Genomic DNA, 23,241 nt, shown 5'->3' with positions numbered 1-23,241 from the left:
TTCCTCCACTCAGCAGAAGGTATCACTACACAAAGAGAGATCCCCTCTCTGTACTAAACAACATCTGCCTGGTGTATCCCAGACACACACACACTCCATGCTCCTTCAAAAAAATATTAACAATGGGACATTCTGTTCTACATCAGTAGAATGTCCCTCTTTTCTGAGGAATGTTGGAGGGTGTGCAGAACTGCCTTGTTCCAATCACAGTGCCATGTTGTCTGTCGCTGGGATGGGGAAGCTGTGGCCCCTCCAGTTGCTGCTGGACTACAACTCCCATCATCCCTGACCACTAGCCATGCTGGGTGGGTGTGGCTGAGGGGAGCCCAACAACTTCTGGAAGGCCCCAGGATCTGCTTTACTGGTGTAATATGATTGGCACTGTGGCTCTGCTAAGCATTTTTCTAACCTTATATGCTGAATATGTTTTAACGGGAGATGCCAGATCATTACCATTCCTCCAAATAACACAAGCAGTAGTTACAGTGCAACATCTGCAATATACACACCATGTCTTATAGGTGGAGCCCCCATTTCACCAAGAGGAATGTGGACTCTCTCTCCCACTCTCAATTCAACAGCACACAATCCATCTGGTCCCCAGCTCCCGTTGTGAGGCTCCTCCCTCCTGCCACCACCATTGACATTTGCTTCTAGTGGCTTTTTTTGCACAATCAAGTCGAAGTTAACACTGCTGTTGTAAAGTTTTTGCACTATCCAACAGCAGGATACACATGCACCCATACACAAATTAAAATGAATAAATAATTGCCGTATTTTTTGCGCTATAAGATGCACCAGAACATAAGATGCACCCAATTTTTGGAGGAGGAAAACAAGAAAAAAAATATTCTGAATCCCAGAAGCCAGAACAGCAAGAGGGATCGCTGTGCAGCGAAAGCAGCGATCCCTCTTGCTGTTCTGGCTTCTGGGATAGCTGCGCAGCCTGCATTCGCTCCATAAGACGCACACACATTTCCCCTTACTTTTTAGGAGGGAAAAAGTGAGTCTTATAGAGCAAAAAATATGGTAAATCTGCAAACCCCTGTTTTCCTGACTACATTCAATTTCATTACCCCCTCCCCCACCGCTTTCTAAAAATAATAGCTAAGGGAGCAATTAACGAAAGTTAAGGGGTCAGGATCCCTCTCCCGCCGCCCCCCGGTAATTCAAGCAAGTGTATCTGGATGGACAGCTTCAGTAAACAAGGCAATGCAGAGCTGGAGACGAGACTGACATCCCCAACCAGCCACAGACACACACAGCGGGCAGATTCAGGTTAGAGGTGCCCTTGAACAGAGAGGCAAAGGCCTCACATGTCCTCCTGCAGCCTTCAAAACAGCAGCTAAGATGTGGGCACCAAAAAAGGGGGGCCCCAGAAAAAGTAGGGGATCCGTCAACTCGGCTCAGCCTCTCATTGGAGCTGGACCGGCCTGGTCTCATGCAAGGTGTATTCTCAACTGTCACAAATAACACACACACCACCCCAGCATTTTAAATTTGTGGATTTGGATCATGCAACAAAATAGGAAGCAAAGTGCAAGGAAAAACAAAGGAGGAGATACAATCGGGGCGGAGAGGGATTTAAAACGAAGGACTAGCAGCTTGTAAGGTCGTGAGAAGAAGGCAACATGGAGAGACTAAAGGAAAGGGTTGATGTGATCCCAGTTTCAGGGAAGTGGGGCGCGGAACGCTGCTCTGAACCGAAAGTCTGCAATGCAATGTTAGCGCTGCCTACTTCTGCTTAAGCAGGTGCGCAACACCAAATGAAGGCTTTGAAGTGGTGCCCTCTTTGCTGCCATCTGGCCCCCATCCCCACCCCGAATGAAAGCCGCTTTCAAACCACCCTGAGGGTGTCTCTCCAAGAAGAATATTCCGAACAAGTGTGGAAAGGCAGATCAGGTGGGGGAGACATCGTAATCCCCTCTGCCCCTTCCAGCCACCTTGCCTCCAGACAGCCTCTGCAGGCGACTCAGAGTTAATGAAGATACCAGCCGTTTTATCCAGGGACACAAAGCCTATCTGCTCCCGACTCTCCTCTGGGGCCCTTCACGGTCCACCAGTGCACAATCCTTATCTTTCTGTCACAAAGCTGCCCTCCCGTTTGGATCAGGATGCTAATGAGGGTGCCTCGTATTCACAGACTAATCTCCCTCAGTATCATACCAGCGCCAGGCGCCCCAGGCCCCTCTGAAAGCTGGGATCAACACTTCCATGTGACAAAGAGATGGGATATTGACAAGCTTTCCCTCGCCTCTTTTCTCTGGGCACTGATGCTCTCTCTTTGTGTGTGTAAGTAAGTAATTGTAGCATAATGGTAGCATAATGTTATAGCTCAGTCCTACACTGAAGATGGAGTGTAAAGATGGAGCGACCAGCATTCACCATCCTGGTGGCCTCCAGTTGTTCTGGATGACAATTCACATCCGCCCCAACCAGGATAGTCAGGTTGATGCAAGTTACAGGCCAACACATCTGGTGGGCACCAGGTTGGGGAAAGCTGAATGGGATCAACACCCAAAACATATGGTGGGTATCAGATTGGCCAAGGCTGAACTACACCAACATACAAACACAGTACATGCTTTTATATCATGTCAGATTATTTGCCCATCTAGCACACAACTGTCTATTCTGACCAGTGGCACCTCTTCTACATTTCAAACTAGAGATACTGAGGATTGAATCGGGAGCGCCTACATGAAAAGCACGTGCTCTACAAGGCCAGCTTTAGGTTTGGGAGACACCTGGACTAAAGGCAATCTGGTGGGGCCCCTTCTCAGTTGGCGGGCAGGCTGGCTCGGCTGGCAAGTGGCGTCAGCCAGCAGCACTGTGAGCAGTGCCTAGTAGCTCAGGGCTGCCATTTTAATTCCCCACAATCCCCCTGAGCAACGCTACACCAAGGGCATCATGTGGGTTTCAACATGGGAGCTAGATTCAGCTACCAGGTGCTACTCAAAGAGTACTGGGCTGGGGCAGGAGAACTAAGAGATGGCCCAGGGCAGGAGTCAGCGGTGAGTCCTGCCAAGGCACTGAGGCAACACCAGCTACCTAAGGGCACCAGGTGGCCAGCCCTAATGATATGGCTCCTCCCCTAAATAATGAGCATGGAATGATTGCCTTTCCCCGCCCCCCTCTCTTCCTCTTAACGTCTGTTATAACACAACCCATGATGTCACATTTTTGTCCTGCTATGTATTTGCTTATCCTTGCCACCAACGACACAAGGAAGGGAAACGCACGGCGTGATGGCGGCTTACGTCCAAGCTATCTGAAAGACCATATTCCCTCATACAAACCCGCCCAGGTTCTGAGATCTTTGGGGGAGGCCTTTCTCTCAGTTCCTGGCACGCTTGGTGAGGACCTGAGTGAGGGCCTCGTTGGTGGCTGCACCCAGACTTTGGAACTCCCTCCCTAGAGAAGCTAGACTGGCTCCCTCCTTGCTGTCTTTGCACCGGCAGGTGAAGACTTCCTTGTTCCAACAGGCCTTTAGGAACTGACTGCTTTTAATAAAAGGGCTGGTGCCGTGCTGGTTTTTATTGCATTTAGTTGTATGGGTTTAATAGATTTTTATATATGTATATAGTTTTAATTCTATCAGCGTTCGATTGTTTTTTTCTATGTTTTTAGAGGTTCTTATTTTTTATCTGTAAGCTGCCTTGAGCCCCATCAGGGGAAAAGGTGGGGTATAAAAAATATATATAAATAAATTAGTGGTCAGAGTGCAGCACCAGGACCTGTGAGACAAGAGCTCAAATCCCTGCTCAGTCATGAAGCTCACTAGGTGGGCCTCAGGCCTCTCACAGTCTCTCAGCCTAACCTACCTCGAAGGGTTGTACTGAGGATAATATAAATAGGGGGAGAACCAGATCCACCACCATAAAACGTGGGATATAAGTGTAATAATAATCAGCAATATCAAATAACACATTTCTTAATTGTTATTTCTTAATTATTAACATATTGTTGGGGGGGGGGGAGAGACAGAACAGCAGGATTTCATTTTTTCTTTTTCTTTTTGAAACCTCGACACAACGCACCCAAACACACAAGCGTTGAGGATTGGGGATCTGATATATGAGTAGCAAACAGCGAAGGTTGCAAGAGTCAGATGGCAACGAAGGAACATGTTTAAGAGGAGGCTGTTACAAGCTCATGGAGAGCAAATATAGAATTCAAAAGTCACAACCTTTCTGGCAGACGGTGGGGGGGGGGGAGAGGGCAAAGATCCAGCTGTACAGGCAAATTATTATTATTAAGATATTCCTTGCCACAACAGCCAAAAGGCAGGGAGCGGCATGTGTGAGGGGTTATCGGAGGTCAGCTGCAATATGGTAAACTGGGGGGGGGGGTAAGCTTAGTTGCTCTGCTGCCACTGGCCAAAGAAAATGGGCAGAGAACAAGTGATGGGGGGGGGCCTGAGAAAAGCAAAATAAGGAGAGAAGCATACACAGGGTGGGGATTAGGAAGGGAGACAGTTCATTTATTCACACAAAGGGGCAGGGGAAAGCAAGAAGCATATCCAACAAGCCTTCATGGGGTAAAAGATGGTACATAATTTAAATTACATTCGACACACCTGATACAGGGAACACCCCCCCCCCCGGGCATTTTTTCTTCTCTCCTAGTCAAATGAACTATGGAAATAGGCTGCGGGGGGGGGGCATTGTGATCATCTGTGAATTATCCCTGTTTGCCCCAACCAAAGTCTGAGGGGGGGAGGGGGGATGCTCTCTACCAATAGCTGAAAATTGAGGCAAATCAACCAGACACCCCCCCCCAGACAAAGGAACACTGTGTGTGATTATCCCCCCCTCCAAACACACACACTGTACGTTGCTTCTATAATCCACTACCACCCCCCTCTCGACCCCAGGGAAAGCCTCCCACCCAAACACAAGCAGCTGCTCTAGCGGTAATAACCTGAGCGGAAAAAAGTGTGCTGCTCCATCAGTAAATTACAGATGATGCCGCCATACTCACGGGCACTGCCACCACCCCCAGGGGGGCACAGGGTACACACGCATGCACGTACCCACTGTTTGATCATTCATCTCTTGACTATTTACATAATCACACTAAGGAGCTGGAAAAAGATCGGGCCAGTCCTTTCATATCTTTGTGTAACCCCACCCCCACCCCACAAACGATGCCACCCATCACCTCTTTGACATCGCCTCCCTTTCATGGCTCCTTCCCTTACTCCCAATTCTTGCAAGCTCCTTTGCTGACCCATAGCACCCGGCCCACGATTCCTTAGCTCTGCCCTACCCCATTCTCACCCTCTTTCCCTCATTTCCTTGTCCTCTCTGGTCCTCTTCCTCAATGTCTTGTCCCCCCAATTCATCCTCCCCTTAGGCCTAAGCTTCTTGCTCTGCACTGCTTTTCCGAGCATAATTCAAAGTGTTGGTGTGGACCTTTAAAGCCCTAAACAGCCTTGGTCCTGTATAACTGAAGGAGCGTCTCCACCCCCATCATTCTGCCCGGACACTGAGGTCCAGCTCTGAGGGCCTTCTGGCAGTTCCCTCACTGTGAGCAGCAAAGTTACAGGGAACCAGGAAGAGGGCCTTCTTGGTAGTGGCGCCCGCCCTGTGAACACCCTCCCATCAGATCTCAAAGAAATTAACTATCTGACTTTTAGAAAACATCTGAAGGCAGCCCTGTTTAGGGAAGCTTTTAATATCTGATGAATTATTGTATTTTAATGTTTTGTTGGAAGCTGCCCAGAGTGGCTGGAGAAAACCCAGCCAGCTGGGCAGGGTATGTATAAATAAATAAATAAATAAATAAAATAAAAAATAATTAACTGCACTTCCTCTAAGGCCCTCATCCATCGCTCCCTCTTGGGCCCATCTCCCCAGCCCCTAACCTGACTGTCTGCCCAGGCTCCCTGACCCTGAAAACTATTTTCTCTGCCAAAAGAACACAGCCTTTATTGTTTCTGGGTCCTCTGAGATCAGCACCCTAAAACAAAGCGGGGCGGGAAGAAGGAGGGGGGGAGAGGAGAGAACATTGTGCAGCAGCTACTGTACTGGGCTTGGACTTGGAGAAAACAATGCCTCTTCACAAGGTGTCTTTTATAGCAGAGTAACGTGTGCACTCACTTGCCCAGTGTTTTGATGTCATCAGGTTGTGTATTTCTGGTCCTACAAATATATTATGGCAGGAAAAGTTGAGCAAGGGATTCAGTTTTCAGGATTCAGCCCCATCTGTATCAAGCAACTGACTTGAGTGCAAAGGCCACCTTTATACTTGGCTATACTAAGATAAAGGTAAAGGGACCCCTGACCATTAGGTCCAGTCGTGACCGACTCTGGGGTTGCGGTGCTCATCTTGCTTTATTGGCCGAGGGAGCCGGCGTACAGCTTCCGGGTCACGTGGCCAGCATGACTAAGCCACTTCTGGCAAACCAGAGCAGCACACGGAAACGCCGTTTACCTTCCCGCCTGAGCGGTACCTATTTATCTACTTGCACTTTGATGTGCTTTCGAACTGCTAGGTTGGCAGGAGCAAGGACTGAGCAATGAGACCTCACCCCGTTGCGGGGATTCGAACCGCCGACCTTCTGATCGGCAAGTCCTAGGCTCTGTGGTTTAACCCACAGCGCCACACGCGTCCCTTGGCTATACTACTTATGGATAATTGGCACAGTGGGAGAGAGCGTGACAGTAAGTGAGCTATTTTTTATTTTTTTGGAGCAAATGAAAGTTCCAACTAAGGAGGTTTTGCATTTGAAGTATGGGCACTAAGGGGATGCAATTATAAGCATTGCATGTTCATATATTTAAGCATCACTTGTATTAACAGCCTCTGAGTAGGAAGTGCAAGTCAGGCACCTGGAACTCTTTTCCCTGGGACAACAAGATACTAATGGTGACAGCCGCTGCCTCACAGCCGGAGAAACCATAAAAGGCCTGCTGTTTATCATTCCAGGAGCCCAATTAAAAACAGAGAAAATGGCAGGTTTGGGGACCCTGGGTAATTACAACAAGCTATATTTTACCACAACAGACAACTCCGTCTGCCAGCAAGCAGCCCCTGAGGCGGTCGCCAGTTGTGCCACATCAGCTGGTTTGCCCCAGCCTGAAGGACGCCAGGAGCTGTGCCAGTAAGACTAGGCTGAGATTTTGGGCTGGGCGGGGAGTGCAGGGAAACAGAAGGGATGGTGGGTTTAAACATGCCACTTCCTTTCTCACCTCCACTGGAAGCTTTGTTGGCATTTGTCTTCAGCACAGGAGGCTGAGTGGCAGGTGAATACAGTTGGCATCTAAGAAAGCAACTAATGGGCCTAAGAAATTCCGCAAGCTGCCCAGGGTGTTAAAATTCAGGTGCTGTACTGCTGTTGCATTGGAAGGGGAAAACAGGAAAGTATTTTTTTTTTAAGGAGAGAGGAAACAGTAGTGGGATCTTACAGGCTGTTGAGTAGGTGTAGATCAGTGTTGGGAAACTGGACTCAGCTGGCTCCATGGGCCACCCAACATCACATGAGAAATGAGACTGGGCAGGAACTCAAACCCAAGAAGAGCTCCCTACATTCTCCTATTAAAGGTCCAGGATCATCCTAGCTGTATCCTGCCACAACATCTGGCCTGCTACATATTTAGAGTCAAGATGGGCATGGTGGGAATTTTTGTGACTCTTCCTCCTAACACGTGTGTGTGTGAAAATATATGCAGCCTTAGGAGGCTGAAATAGAGAGAAGAAGACCAGGGGGAGGAGGAAGAGCTGCTTAACACTTTCTTTTAATATGCCTGCTCAAAATTGCTCCCCACCCCCACACTATTTTCCCATTTATGCAGCAGATTATAGGAGCACTGCCTCATGAGATTGTTGGATGTGGAGTGTCAATTGCAGAAATGATGTGTGATGCAACCTAGTGCCACTTCACCACAAGATGAACATCATAGGATCTGGTTCATATTAAGAAGGACAAGCACAAGTATATGTGGGCAGGTGGGCTAGTACAAGATTTTGCCAGCTAGCCATTTTTAATTGGCTGACATGCTGCGATGCATTAAACGTAGGCGCTGCTACTTGAAGCAAGGTGAGTTTTCTGAAGATTCAGAGCAATAGGCTGATAACACTTCTGGCTCTCAGGATCAGCTCAGACACAGGCAGCACCTGGTGTTGGGAACCAGAGGGAAGCTCCACAAGACTTGCAGTGTTCAGGAAATGGAGCTTGGGTGCTCTGCATAGTCTCCCCCAATGAACCACAGAAGGAAAATTATGCCAAAACAAGCAAATACATGTAAATTTGCTTGACAACTTTAGTCAAGTCACAGATTTCAGCTTCCAGACACAGAATCCATGCTAATTTTATGCACAGTAAACACAAAAAGGGAGACAATTCAAAAATTCAAACTGCATTTTCACTTTCGAAAACTTCCCTCTGCATAAGTTGAACAACCAACAGTTCAAGCCTGAGTTTTCCAAAATGGTCTCTGGGTTCCAAATCCCAATTCTCTCCTGTCCTTAGATCTAAAAGGACTTTCCTTCTTTCCATCAACACAAGTCACTGACTGGGATTAACTGTTTCCTCAGCACGACATCACAGCAGGTCAACTAATAGCTAGGGAGGCTTGTGGGCAACTAGCAGCTGCAAGCTTTTAGTATCTGGTTCACAATTATAGCAAGGGGCAAGGCAATCACGCCCCACCTCTGACCCGGAATGAAAAGCAACCATACCAACTCATCATCTTGCATAAAAGGGTATGTTCAATTTAACCTAGATTTAACTTCCTGTTCTTCCTGTACATTCCTGTTCTTCTTCTTTTTTTCCTCTGCCCTCAGGGGTAAGAGAGAGTAATTGTCCTCTGTCTCCTTTATTGCTTTTAAATATTTGAAAGCTGCTCTTAAGGTCCTCCCCTCAATTTTCATTTCTCCTGGCTCAAGGTGTATACAAATTGTTCTCTAATCCGTTTCACATCCATCTCACTGTTCTAAACCTCTCACTCTCCTTATGATAGCCCACTTGAGTTTTATGGAAAATGACTACCATCCACTGTAAAAACTGCACTACACCTTGAAATGGATCAGGTACCCCAATGCAAATACTTATATAAATACAGTGGTACCTTGGGTTAAGAACTTAATTCGCTCTGGAGGTCCGTTCTTAACCTGAAACTGTTCTTAACCTGAGGTCCTACTTTAGCTAATGGGGCCTCCCGCTGCCGCCACGCAATTTCTGTTCTCATCCTGAAGCAAAGTTCTTAACCCGAAATACTATTCCTGGGTTAGCGGAGTCTGTAACCTGAAGCGTCTGTAATCTGAGGTACCACTGTATATAGGCATGTATATCAATGCTGCTGCTAATACAACCACAGCATACGCAAAGGAACTCAAATCCAGTGGAAAGAGGAAAATGATGCGCCTGAAGGGAGGCTATGAACAATTACTAGTTACATGGATGTTAGAAGAAGCCCAGAAGCAAGTTATCTGTTGGCCTCCACACCAGTTGTTTTCCATCTTTCAGTTGTGCAGCCAGTCATTCCAGGTTGACCCCCATCTCCACTCTATCACTCTATCTGAGCTTTCTACCCCATCAACTTTTTCCTGCCAGCTATCAGGGAGTTCTCCTTTGTTACTTAAATATTAACACAGGGTGACACTTAAGAATGAAGTGGCAGAATCCTGAGCAGACGGTATCATTTTTTAAAACAATCCCTTATGTAGAAAACTTCCTGCAAGTTAAAACAAAAAACAAAAAAAAGCAATAGTGACACAGTCTGTTCTGCCATCTCATTCCTCCATGTGGATAGAACACCCTGTTCCCTCTCCTACGTTTGGGGTCAGATGTCCATTTACCAGGCCACCGGGTCACTCATTTTACTGGTTTCAGGAAGGAACCAGGAAAAGAAGCAGCACTAGGCTGTCATGAAGTAGGCAGCAGCATACAAAAGCGTAAGGTTTTAACAACAGTCAACCTGTAGCTGCACCACTAGTTTCAGGGCCACCATGAAACACTGAAATTGGCATGCAACAAGTGTCTGTGTAGGAGGGGAGCATGCAGTGTAGGTCATTCCACAAGAACTATCTAACACATGGTAAAATTGGAGTTTATCCTGGCACATGTACACGTCATGTATTTGAATGGATTTTGTGTGCGGTTTTCCCTGTAAGCCCTTTTCGTTTAGAAACTTCAATGTACTTGCTGACTATCTAGCAACCTGTGAAAATGCACATGCGCACACACACACACACACACACACACACACACACCAGTCATTTCATCCTGGTGAGACTAATGCATGGACTTAGAGGGGTGGCCCCAACCTCCAGCCCAGAGTTTAGGGAAGCTTTTAATGTTTAATAGACTATTGTATTTTAATATTCTGTTGGAAGCAGCCCAGAGTGGCTGGGGAAACCCAGCCAGATGGGCGGGGTATAAATAATAAATTATTATTATTATTATCATCATCATCATCATCATCAAAAGAACACAAAGTGAGTTGAAACTTAAGCTTAACAAAATAAACTACTGACTTCCATAAGCCAGTGTTTTAAAAAGAGAGAGAACAAATTAAGTTACCCACAGCTCATACAACGTTGCCCAATAAACAGCCTGATAGTGAAACTGAGGCAGGGTTTAGCAGGTGTGTATGATTTGCCATGCGTCACATAATGAATGATGGACAAAGCCAGAATTAGAATCCGGAAGTACCAGTACGCCTCTGTCTCACACTCCTCTATGCCCTTGAGCAGAATCGGAATCTGAGAAATCTTTCTTATTATGATTTCCTTATTTACAATAGCATAATTTCTGCAAGGTGCTTTTCAACCCTTATCTCCCCGATAACACAACAGTCCTGACAGGTGACATTTGAATTTAATACTGATACCAGAGCCTTGTGAGCTTACCAAATACCCTGAAAGCTTGGCAAAAATGTTTTAGCAAATAAAAGAAATAATTTGTAGTTTCTGGAACGGTGTTAAGTATCTGCAATACAATATTTTCCCCACCCTTTTCTTTTCTTCTGATAAAGTCCTTCTGGAAGAACAGTAATAATTTTTAAATAAGCAAAACAAGAATTGCTAACTGCTCCCATTGCACAGATATGAAACACTGAGGCTCAGACAGAGAGCAACCTAAACCAAGACTATGCACAATGTTCACAGGTGAAAAAGGTAGCTTCTTCCACAGTACTATAATCAGACATTGGCATGCACAGGGATGGTCTGACCACACAGAGATTCCAAAAGATGCTTTGGGCAATATCCGTTCTCTAGAACAAGGTGACTGAAAGCTGATTTTTGGTTAATCTTTGTCTGACCTCGGAAGTTTCATTTGGCAAATGGGTGCTTGGATGACAGAATCTTCCTTCAAATATAAATACATACATAACTGTGCATCCCTAATCAGCATATCAGAGAAAGAAGGGTCCTTGCCTAGCTTCTTAGCCAACATGCTGCTTCTCTATGCGCAGGTCATTTTGTGTTCATGCATAATAGAGCATGAGCTCCCCATTACCCCTCCCCCTTGACCCTGAAGTGGTACAGTTCAAAAACAAGTGTGCATTTCAAGTGTGAAACAGACGCAAGGGAAGGGTTCACAGTATGCAATCTAAAAGGCACATGATCCCCTGTGACAACTAAGACAACACTGGAAGTCATGTGAAATCCATAATTTTGTGCAACCCCCGCCCATGCAGCCTCAAGGCTGCAGTGTGTTAAGTGAAGAACTGCACCCCAGTTGTCACCTGTAGCACAGCAGTGTGTCCTGGGCCACACATCAACACACTGCAGCTGCGTTTCAATCTAGCCCTGGATATTCACATCTCGTTCTTAAAAGGTGAATGAAAATCATGCCCTGCTGGAATGGTTAACAGGCACCTGCGTATCAGATAACTAGGAAGCCACATGCATCTTGTATGGGAAACACACCTCTTCACAGACCATCCACACACGCCCAAGTTTATTAAAACAAGAAGTAGACACAAGCAGGATTAGATCCAGGTCTGGAAAGGGGGTCCTTTAAGTCCAGAAACAAAAGCCTAAAATCATCCAGCCACTTTTCTATGTGGATTCAAATAAATCTAAGTCCTGATCAAGTTACAATGCAGCTTTCTGATTGATGGGAGAAGAGTCCAATATAAATTCTTCCCTGTGCATCTTTTTGTTTGGATAGATAGATAGATAGATAGATAGATTCTGACATCAGCTCCTGGAGTTCTCTTATGGCTGCCGCTCAGGTGCAAAAGGGAGGCGGAGAGGGACAGCTGGTCAAAACAAGAGAAAAATGAAAAGGCACACCCACATTTGCAAGACACACAAGACTTCAGAAAGAACACACTTGGGGTGGAGTTGGAGAAAAAGGAAGTTCCACTAAAGTCACTGGGACTTGCTTTCTGGGATTGTGCAATTTGGAACAGGATGTCAGCTTCAGGGTTCCACTTATTATTTTTTTAATTATCCCCACTTTCAGAACTGGAGAATTGAGGCCGATGCTCTGATCCGAGTTGCACAAACTGGAACCCGATGCCTCACAACTCTCTGCCGGGATCAGGGGGCATTCCAGTTAGCAGCTTCCTGATGGCAAACCCAATTCAACTCTCAAAGATGAGGGAAAATGCACAGACCAGCAAGGCTCTTCCTAACTTATTAGAGGAGGATCCAGCGGACACACACGTCTCGCCGCCTAACTGCTCTCTTCCCAGTCTGCTTGCCCTTCTGCATGCTCCCTTCCTGCAACTTGGTGCCAAGCTCCCCTTTGGCTCAGATCCTAGGCTTCCACCTGATCCCTGACCGCAGACTGACCCACCTAGAGATCGGCTCCAGGGCACCATCCAACTCCATACCAAATCTTGCCAGGGATTGCATTTCTGCAGCTGACTACAGCTCAGTGCTGACACCAGCATTCTAGCAACACTGTTCCTTCTCAGTAGGGCTGACAGCCTGTATAGAGAAGACGAGGCATTGAAGGATAGGGACTGAAAGGAAGCAGCGAAGGTGAGGGGGAAGAAGTTAAAGCAGCAGTGAAAAAGCAGGCAAGGCGCTGCTCTCGAGGGTTCTAGTAGGCAGGCTTTGCTGGTGAAGCAGAGCGCCCCGGAGGATAGGGTAGAGGGCTGAGGAGTACGAATGGGGAAGCTGTTTCAGGTAAAAGGAGACAGGAGAAGAAGGTGATGAAAAAGCAGGTGCAAAATTCCAAGCATCTGAAAATGTTGAGACTGGCACCTCACAATTCAGATCTCTTCCCCATCCCTATCCATGGCAGGCCCCTAAACACTGGATACTAGAAGTTTGTTTTCCAATACTTAGGAATTTGATATATTTTACTGAGCTTGTGCCAAGTGAAAAGGGGTATAGAGAAGGGGAAGGATTACACTGCATCTTGCAAAGCTGTCAGGAAGATGATCAAAATTAAAACCCTAAAACAGGGATGGCAGAACCTGTGGCCCTCCAGACATTGCTGATCTACCATCATCCCTGACCACTGGGCCATGCTGGCTGGGGCTGATGGGACCCCACAACACCTGTAGGGCCACAGTTTGCCTACTGTTGCCCTAAAAGCACGTGAATATTACTCTCTCTCCCATATGCATTTGGTTGGGCACTGTAAAAAACTTAATACTGGACAAGATACTGGTGTGATCCAGCAGAGCTTTCTTAAACTGAAACAGATGTCCCTCTAAAATTGATGTAAACTGCTTAGAGATACTGCATATTAAGTAGAATAAAAGTATAATTAAATAAATATTAGAACAGTTTTAAGAACTGGGTCACTTGGTTCTGAACTGGGTCACTTGGTTCAACAGCCCAAGCGAGAGCGATCCAAGTGGCCTGACCTGCAGGTTTACTTTAATGCACTCTCACCTTCCCCAAACAACACCCATTTTTTGCAAATGAGCTGTCCTGACTTGGCTCTCCTGGGAACACAGCCCGCACTGACTCACCCTCTTGTAGATCCCCGGGCTCAAAAAATGCAGACCAAATAATAATAATACTTCCAACCCGCCCTACGCCTGCCTCCGTCCCCATGTCCCTTTTCTCTTCCTGGCCCCGAGGTCATTCTCCATGTGCATTTTGTCTGCTCGGCAGTTTGCTTCCTATTGTCAAGCGACCCGGCAGCCCTCGGAAAGGGACGGCGGATGCGCTGCAAGCCAAGCACGCAGATTAAAACTTTTTTTTTTGCACGGGCAGCCTCTTGTTCATTCATTCGTACTGAAAGGCAGAAGCTCCGGACAACAGGAAACAAAAGATTTGCAGAGGAAGTAGAGACACAGTGCAAAGTGCAGAGGATTTCTGTGCCCCATCCTTCCACACCACCCCTTAAATTCGTAGTTAGGTTTTCAGTGCTCATCTATAGCACACATGCCAATGGTGTCAGCTGTTGTTGTTACTGACTTATACAGAAGCATCAGTATATCTGACTGCTTTCCAGAGTATCCTAAGTGATATCTCTGCTCCATTTTGATATTGGATAATGGAGAGGAAACAAGAGGAAAGGAGAGCGAAAGAAGAATCAACAGCAACAGCAATAATGATTTTTTAAATGTTTGTCTAATGTGGGCACATACCACAAAGCACTCCTGAAAGGGTGCAATCACATGGTAGGAGGGATAAACATATACCCTTTCCTTAGTGACCAGCCAGCAGGTTCAACCAAAACTAAGTTACTGAGGCACGCACCCATGACAAATACACGCTCCTAATGCACTAAACCTTACACACATAGCATGTATGATACAGGGACATGCAAAAACAAAACAAAACACCTGAAGCAGGCCACAGTTGTTACAGCACCCCACAAGATGCATCCCAGCCCCAAGTAAGTACAGGCACCAACCATTTTAAGTGCGTCCAATTCATACACGTTCATGCACACTGCCTCCTCCCAGAAGTGGCCCAAAAACAGGGTGGAATGGGGCTGGGCGGGGGTGAGGCAGAATGGGGCAGAACAAGGTGGGCTTATGTGAGCTCTGCCAATGCATGCGGGGGTCAGGAAAGGAACCCCCGCACCACTTGTATAGGAAAGTGATCAGCACAACAAAAATTTCTACTAGCACCTGTCTTGCTACTCGAGGCAATCTTCTCACTCAAGCAATTCCTAAGTAAGACTAAAATGTCTGTGCCAGTGGTATACTGGAGGGGGAATTCAGAGAACTGTGGCTTGAGGACTGTTTTTCAGAGAAGGAGTGCTTTCAGTACTGGTATTAAACGCCACACTGCTCCAGAGTGTGGTCTGGTTCTGTGTATTCATGGCTCGAGTTTCCACATCCATCTCACAGTGACTCCGGAGAACTTATGCTAACAAATCTTTACTGAGGTAAAATATGGGAAGGGTGCGTTTTTTGTTTTGTTGTTGTTGTTTATACAGTGGATGTGGATGTAATGTTGCCTGGCATGAATCCCACCACAAATTCAAAAGCTATACAAACCATTTTCACAAGAACAATCAACAAACATCAACAAACGTTTTAACTGCTTTAATCTGGCTGAGAAAAGAAAACGGAAGAACACAGGCTTCTTGTAATAAAAGACTATATGCACTCCTATTTCAGCTCACATAAAAAATAGCAGAGTGAGGACCCTTCCCAGAATGCCCCTGTCTACCAAAGAATCAATGATCACTTTCTCTCTAAAAAGCAGAACCAGAGAGGATGCTGGGATAATCCTCCCATGACCTCACACAACACGAGACAGAATTGGCCTTGGTTGCCCTGAGGGATGACCTCCTTTGAGAGAGGACGGGGGGAAACGACCCTGTTGCTCTTGGTTGATCTTTTGGCAGCTTTCAATACCATTGACCCCAGTATGCTCCTGGTCATCTCCATGAACTGTGAACTCATAGCACTGTGTTGCAGTGGCTCTCCTACCTACCTACAAGGCCAGGTTCAGAGGATTGCTTTGGGGGACTTTATGTCTGCCCCCTGGCAGCTGTGCTATGGTATGAGTTACCACAGGGCACTATACAACCCCCAATGTCGTTTGATATCTATATGAAGCCACTGGGAGAAGTCATTACGAAAACTGGGGCATGGTGTCATCAGTATGCGGATAACACCCAGTTCTACTTCTCGGTTTCATCTGAATCAGGAGAGGATGTGACTGTTCTTATTTATATATTGTGCATAGTATAAATCACTGAAAGACATAAAAAAAAAAGCAGTTTAAAATGATTTTAAATAAATACACGATCCTCCCGGGGGGGGGTGGAGAATGTATTTTGGGGCAGGGATCGTTGAATAATACAAAAGCATGCACTTTGACACTACCAGTTATGAGGATAAAGTGATGGTATAGACAACTGATTGTAATCCTGGAGAGCAGCTGCCTGTCTGAATCGATGGATCAATGATCTAGCATGGTATACCACTGTCTCCTGTGTTCCTACCCTATTATATAAACCATGTGTGAACACTACAGGAGTCAGCAACGTGGTGCCCAGAGGCATAATGGTGCCCCTGAAGTTTTCCCCTGGTGCCCACAAAGCCTCGGAGGCCCCTGCCTGCACGCTTGGTGTACCTTTTGTCATGAGGTGTTGAGAGTGGCTATCCGACACCCCCCCCCCGCCCCGAACAGTATATGGCACTGAAGGAGGAAGTTAGAAGAGTGACACTCTTTCCTACTTCCTCTTTCACCTCTACCTGCTTTTCAATACTCAAACTAACTCTATGAGATCCAACTTTTGGTCAGATCCCTTTGAAAAACAAAATATGTGTGTGTATGCTGCTTCTTGTTCTGTCTCACAGCTGCGGGGGGGGGGGGCGGGGGCTGATGAAGTGAGGGGAGGTAGAAGTTACCAGAGTCCATTACAGCTCCAAACGTGCTCATGGGCCTAAAAAGCTTGTCGACCCCTGATTATAGTATGTCCTCCCAAACAGCAGCTTCAAAAATGCCTAACACTGTTTGCCTTTGTTTAAATGAACGTTTGGTGATAGTTACCCCAAAATTTTATTCTTTCTCTCCATAACAGAAAAGGCAAGACCCACTCCAATCCAGCACAGTTTAATATATAAACCCAATCCAGCCTGGTAAAAGGTCAGTTACATATAGGTAAACTCTCAGGTTTCCTGCCACAGCCCATGAACAATGATAAGTGAAGTTCCTCGTACGTAAAGGAGCCAAGCTTTATTCCAGAAGACTGACAGGGCAAACTCAGCAACCACTGATGAGCAGGAATTAGTCCAGACACCCTCAGGTGCCAGAGATATGACAAGGATCAAGCCAATTTAGGATAAAAGCTTAAAAGTTCCCTAACTGAAATTAAGGGAGAAGGCCAGTGGTCAGGATTCGATCAGCATCCAGGATGGCAGCTTGGGTGTACCAAGAGACTGTGGTTAATGCAAGCTGAGATTCATAAGCCAATTTCAAACCATGATTTCACTATCTGGTTTGTTGGCCACAACCCAGATTTAGCTGGCTTGAACCAATTCAGACATACAAACAAACCACACTTAAGCAAAACAAACCATGGCTTAGCATTACATGTAAGCCAGGCTGATTTATAAGACACTTAGATATTAACCCATCCACCTACATTTTGCCTCTCCCTTTTCATCTCTTTCCTCTGTTGCATCCTTTGCGTTTAGAGTGTCAATCTGCTGGCGCAGTGACCTGTCCTCTATAAAGGGTCATGTATATAGATGGTGCTATATAACAGAGAATCAATCAACATCCACTGCCCTTAACATATAGAGAGCTCACATGTTCTATAATGGTCAATGCACACACTTTAGAAGCATGGTTTAAAATAAATCAATCATTCTAGCCTTCCTTAGTTATGTCCTAAGCTTTCCTTGCAAGATTAGCCTACCCCTTTTTAAACTCCCTCTCCCTACGGCATCTGCTACCATCAACTTAGTAAACTGATATAGGATGTCTTTTTAAAAAATAAAATAAAAACCCTACAAAACACACACATGCAAATAACAGTGTATGCAGAAAAGTCACTAGCCTATAAAATGTTTTACTAGCCCATATGCATAACATATGCAAGTATCTTTGTGGCCTAAGGGGAGACTGGGAAGAAGAGAATCAACCACTGTAAAATTTCTCTCGAAGGAAGCTTTACCTGCTGCATAAAGGTAACCAGGTGAGAGATTATTTACAACACTTTGTGGAATTCAGTATTCTAAGAATCAGAGTTTTCATATAAACAGAAAAGGCAAGTATGCAGATCTTATAAGGTTTTTTGGGGGTGGGAAGGGGGAATAATTAATTCAATGATCATCCCCCGTATTATCTGAAAACTTAAATCACGGAAGCAGAATACAGTCGAACTTCAGGTTGCGAACGCTGCGGGTTGCGCATTTTCGGGTTACGGACACACCGAACCCAGAAATACCAGAACGGGTTACTTCTGGGTTTCGGCGCTCGCGCAGAAGCACTAAATCACACTTTGCGCATGCGCAGAATCACATCATGTGCGTACACAGACGCAGCGCTGTGGGTTGCGAACGTGCCTCCCGCACGGATCACGTTCGCAACCCGAGGTTCCACTGTACATTATACAACACAACCCTTAGGACCACCCTTCCCTCTCAGTCATGTAGGGTTTAATATATTTCCAAGAGCTCCTCCTTTGATTCTTCCACCATATGCCATATTTTAAACACACGCTCCCCCAAGATGTGGTGATGGACCTGATGGTCGCCGTGTTGGACAAATTTAAAACAGAATTAGACACATTCTTGGCGGACAAGTCTATTACCAATGGCTGCTAGCCATGATGGGCTATGTTCTACCTCCACTGTCAGAGGCAGCAGCAGCAAATCCCTGAACCCAAGAGAGGAGAGTGCTGTTGCACTCAGGGCCTGCTCGCAGGCTTCCCATGGGCATATGACTGACCACTGTGAGAATAGGATGCTGAACTAGATCCAGCAGTGCACTTCTAATGCTCTTATGATGCCCCAGCTCGCCCCCAAGTAGCCCCATATCACTGGCGCTGCCCATTCATTTGCCCTGTCAGCTTGTGCCTAAAAGGAAAGGGAAAGGTGAACGGAAGTTACTCCACCTTCTCCTTGCTGCTGTCACTGTTGACCTGCTTGGAGAGAGCAGGTGAACAGACAGTGATGGCAAAGAGGAGCAGCAGGGGTTGGCAGGGAGCGCTCGGGGTTGGCAGTGGGCTCTCTGCTAGGGGGCAGGCCTTGGCAGATGCCCAATGATGCTGACTTCTGACACTGGCCCTGCTTTGGACGTACGTCTCCAACAGCTGCAAACTTCTGAGCATGTTGGCAGAAAGGCAGCATGTAGAGATACGCACTATTTTAAAGACGTTATTTTAAGCGAAAAGACTCCACTTAATGATACACTTACAACTCTAGCCCTTAATTGGGAGGGAGGAAAATCATATATTTTCTAATGTGCAGTAGGTAGAGTATGGAACTTGTGGAGGTAAGACACACAATTATACGCAGGGGGGAAACAAAGACTCCAGCTTCCTGAGAATCTCAGCTTTCATTAAAAACAAAGAAACATCAAGAGACCCTCTTGGCTGTGAACATATGCTGGGCAATGACTAGTGAATTCTTAGAAGCCTGAGGAGAAGGTGAAGAATGATTCTCAGTGGTTGGGACCTGGGCTTCTATGCATTGCCCCTCCCAGCAATAACTGGAATAAATTTATGCAAAATACTTCAAACACCCTGCTGAACAAATTATATGCACACCTGTGGAAACTTTCTCAAGGCATGCAACTTTCACGGGTTGCAGAACTCAGCTTTATCTTGCATCATAAGGAGGATTGCCTGAGCACAGGACTTTAATGCTACCGTTCTATTAAAATGCAGTGTACACCTAGGCTAGGACAATCCCCATTCAGCTATGAAACTCAAGAAGCTATTGTGAGACAGTCACTACCTCGCACTCAACTATATCTTGCAAAGAGACTGCGACTATTCCTTCCAAGCCCCCCTATATAAGCCACCCCACAAGAATAATAGGGTACAAAGAATAATAGAATACTGTAATAGGATACAAATGCACACACACAAATGAAAGATTCTGGGCAGGTTGCAACTCAGTATTCAAGGAAAGATTTGATGCCAAACTTCCCAGGTTTAAGTCCAACTTTCTAACCCTACAGGCTCACAAAGCTACTTAAAGATCTAGTAACTGACAAGCAGAATGAAATCCTTATCTAATTGAGGAACAACCCAAGAAGGTAACTTGTCATTAGGGTGTTGCTATGTAAAGTATTCCCATATTACATAGCATGGAAACGGATGCTGTGAGCAAGCTATCCCCAAGGGCAGGCAAGACGGTGAGACTATGATTAATTCTTTTCATGGTATCTGCCCTCTTGAAATCCGTGCTGGCTAGCAGCCTGCTCACCCACCACGGTGTCCTGATCCTGCCATTTAGGGATCCACTTTGGATGGGTGTTCAAACACATTTGCCAACACAACCATTCGCAAACAAAAGAAAACCAGCACAACCACAGTGCCTGTTATATATGTGCCCTAGGAAAATTTAGGATCATTGTTCATGGGATGTGGAAATTAAACAGCCCTTGATTTCTAAAATGAGGTGCCAGTTCTCAAGTCTGCCCAGGAGATGCATGTTTTGACCTGAAAGCTGCCCCACTCCCCAATTTCAGATAGTGCTGGCTGCAGTTACTGGCAAGGAAAATACTCCACACACAAGCTCAAGCTGCCCTTTTTTATTACTTCTTCTCATTTCCTAAATGCACAGAGAATGCATTAAGCTCTGGCTCAAAGCATGTCCCAGTAGGCAAGAGAAACACGCAGGCCACAAACATCAGTAAAACAATCTGAAGTCTTCCCTTTCAAGTCACTCTCCCAACCACTTCACCAAAAGGCAGGTCACTATTCCTCCCTATTTTACAGATTTGGGGAAACAAGGCTGAGAAGGAATGACCTGCCTAGAGCTGCCTTGAAAGGGAATGCATATGCACACAAACAAGACGCACGAAGGCAATATAGCTCTCTCACCGTGAAATTCCTGTCTATTCTGGGTCGTGCACGGCACTTCTGCCGAGCCATCACTGCCCCGGCACGGCGCCACCGCTTCTCCCACCATTCGGTGTTGTCGTTCCGCAAACTCGTCAGCCAGATGCAACGGGGTTCGGGCAAGCTGCAATCGACGCCGACAGCTCGCTCAAAGCGCCAGCCTTTCCCTGCTCGTGCCACGCTCCACACGGCTTTGCCCACCACTGAGATGCCATGGTGCGGCGGGGCTGGAGGGCGTGGGGGTCCCCGTGGCCCGCCACCACAGGGAGCCCGATCCCCCCGGCTCGTGCCTTCTTCTACCATTGCACTCCCAGGCGAGGAAATTCCTGGCACAGAGGCAGCAAAGCTGAAGTGACAGAACCGGCAGATCGGAAGAAACTTGGGATAGGTGAATAAAGAGAGATTTCAAACTGGATCTTTTAACTCCTGGCGCCAGGCTGGTTAGGTTCCATCCACACTCTTTGGACAGTGGACGTTCTTCTCGACTGCTCTCGACAACTTCGGTAGGAAATCTGCTAGCTTGTATTTTGTTTTTTCCTCCTTATCCAAGATGTTGCTCTGTCTCAAGTCTCTCGTCTCATGTATCATGGGCAAAACATTGAGGATTTCCAAGTCCGGGCACGCCAGATATCTCCGCGCACACACACACACTCAGAGAGAAAACAGCAACTGGCCTTAGAATACCACACTCCTCTTCCTACAACAGGCGGAAGCAGAAAGGGAAAAGCCCTGAGACTGTACAGAGAAAACTAATTACATGGGGAGAAGTGGAGGAGGAGGCGGCAGCAGTGGCAGCAAATTCTGCCTGGTGGGAATGAGATGGATGCAAATCAGAGAGACTAGGTTGTGACTTGACAGCTAGGCAGACAGAAAGAGAATAGAGCTTCCCTCGTGTTCATTCCGCACAGACAGCCCTGCAGCTGCTCTGAGGTATCAGGCCATCTCTGCCCCACCCCACCCCTATGTGACCCAGCCCACTCCAGCTGACTCCATCGCCGGGGCGGGGGTATAGTGTTCTTGCTGGTGTTATGTTCTTTTAAATCCTCTGCATTTCTTCTAAATCACAGCATGAACATACAATTTCCTTCCTTCCTGAACTTATTTGAGAGCTGGAGCGCTCACCCACTTGCCAGAAAGAGAGAGATGGGGGACGGTTTTCCTTTCTGCCCCCACCCCTGGCTCCCTGAATCCTGAGCACTGGGAAACTCAGGGTCACGGCCAGATTTGGCCAACTCTAGCTTATGCATGAAATACAGAACTCTTGCTAATTGGGGAGGAAGCAAAGAAACAGAGGAGCTTTAAGCTCAAGTTTGATTTTTTTATATAAACCTCAGCCTATTATTGTGGCGTTTGTGTTTGTTTACACAATACCATCAGTGTGTGTGGCATTTGACAGAATAATATAAGCAAGGGTAACAACAACTATAAAGAGAGGTCTCTGCCCCAAGGAGCGAACAATAACATATCAAGCGTGTTCCGCAGAAATTTTAAAAAATCAGAACGCCACACGGCAGGGTGATTTAACCGGCCAACTCTCCACATCCAACTCCATAGTAACACTCCATAGTTCCTGGTCCTCCCTGTGCTGTGGGATTTCCATTCCAGCAGTCCTCTCAATCAGGAGCCGCCAAAAGGCAAGCCATGCTAGGCAAGGGAGGTGGACCCATAGAACTACCACCAGAAACCTCTTCTTACACAGACAAAAAAAATATTAAAACAGACTACAAGCTATTCATTTGCCAGATTACTAGGCCATGGTGGGGAAAGAAGACGACAGTGGTGTTCCAACTGAACTGTCCAAGGGGATGCCAAAAAAGCAAACAAAAAGAACATTGTGCATTGTCATGACGACAGGGAAGGGAGTATATGCATTTAGGACAGGGGTGGAGGACCTACAGCCCTCCAAAATTTTGTTGGGATTCCAGCTTCCATCAGCCACAGCTAGCACAGCCAATGGGTCAAGAGCGATGGGAACTTTACTTACTTACTTATTGCATTTATATCCCACCTTTTTCTCCAAAGAGCTCAAGGTGGTGTACATGGTTCTCCCCCTCCTCATTTAATCCCCACAACAGCCCTGTGAGGTAGGTTAGGCTGAGTGGCTGTGATTGGCTCAAGGTCACCCAGTAAGGTTCATGACCGCGTTCATGACTTTAACCACTACACCACACTGGTTTTCTGTAATCCTGCAACATCTAGAGGACCACAGGTTCCAACACACAGGGAACTTTGATGAAATGAGGTCTTTGGTAGGGAGGATTTTAGTACATCTGCAGCTTGGCTCATTTTATCTGATCCGTCAGAAGAAGCAGTTAGCACTGTTCTATGCGTTC

The 23,241-nt window shown here is 46.4% G+C and overlaps 1 protein-coding gene across 5 annotated transcripts in view; it reads right to left on the bottom strand.

The window, feature by feature from the left end:
- The window catches only part of ARHGAP23 (Rho GTPase activating protein 23), a 164,851-nt gene that overhangs the window by 70,828 nt on the left and 70,782 nt on the right, over nucleotides 1-23,241 (bottom strand). Inside the window, exon 1 of one of the 5 annotated variants that reach the window (XM_080979245.1) lies at nucleotides 20,891-21,776. The exons of 3 other annotated variants lie outside the window; for them this stretch is intronic. In XM_080979245.1, coding sequence (XP_080835371.1) covers nucleotides 20,891-21,211 — 321 coding nt within the window. In that variant the 5' untranslated portion in view covers nucleotides 21,212-21,776. Of the gene's footprint in view, nucleotides 1-20,890; nucleotides 21,777-23,241 lie in introns of those variants that run through there. One more of the 5 variants, XM_080979243.1, reaches the window with a different exon arrangement.

This window comes from Podarcis pityusensis (assembly GCF_964106645.2).
Source record: "Podarcis pityusensis genome assembly, chromosome: 13".
NCBI lineage: Eukaryota > Metazoa > Chordata > Lepidosauria > Squamata > Lacertidae > Podarcis > Podarcis pityusensis.
The sequence above is the reverse complement of the archived record's forward strand: the minus strand, read 5'-3'. Positions and strand labels throughout refer to the sequence as shown.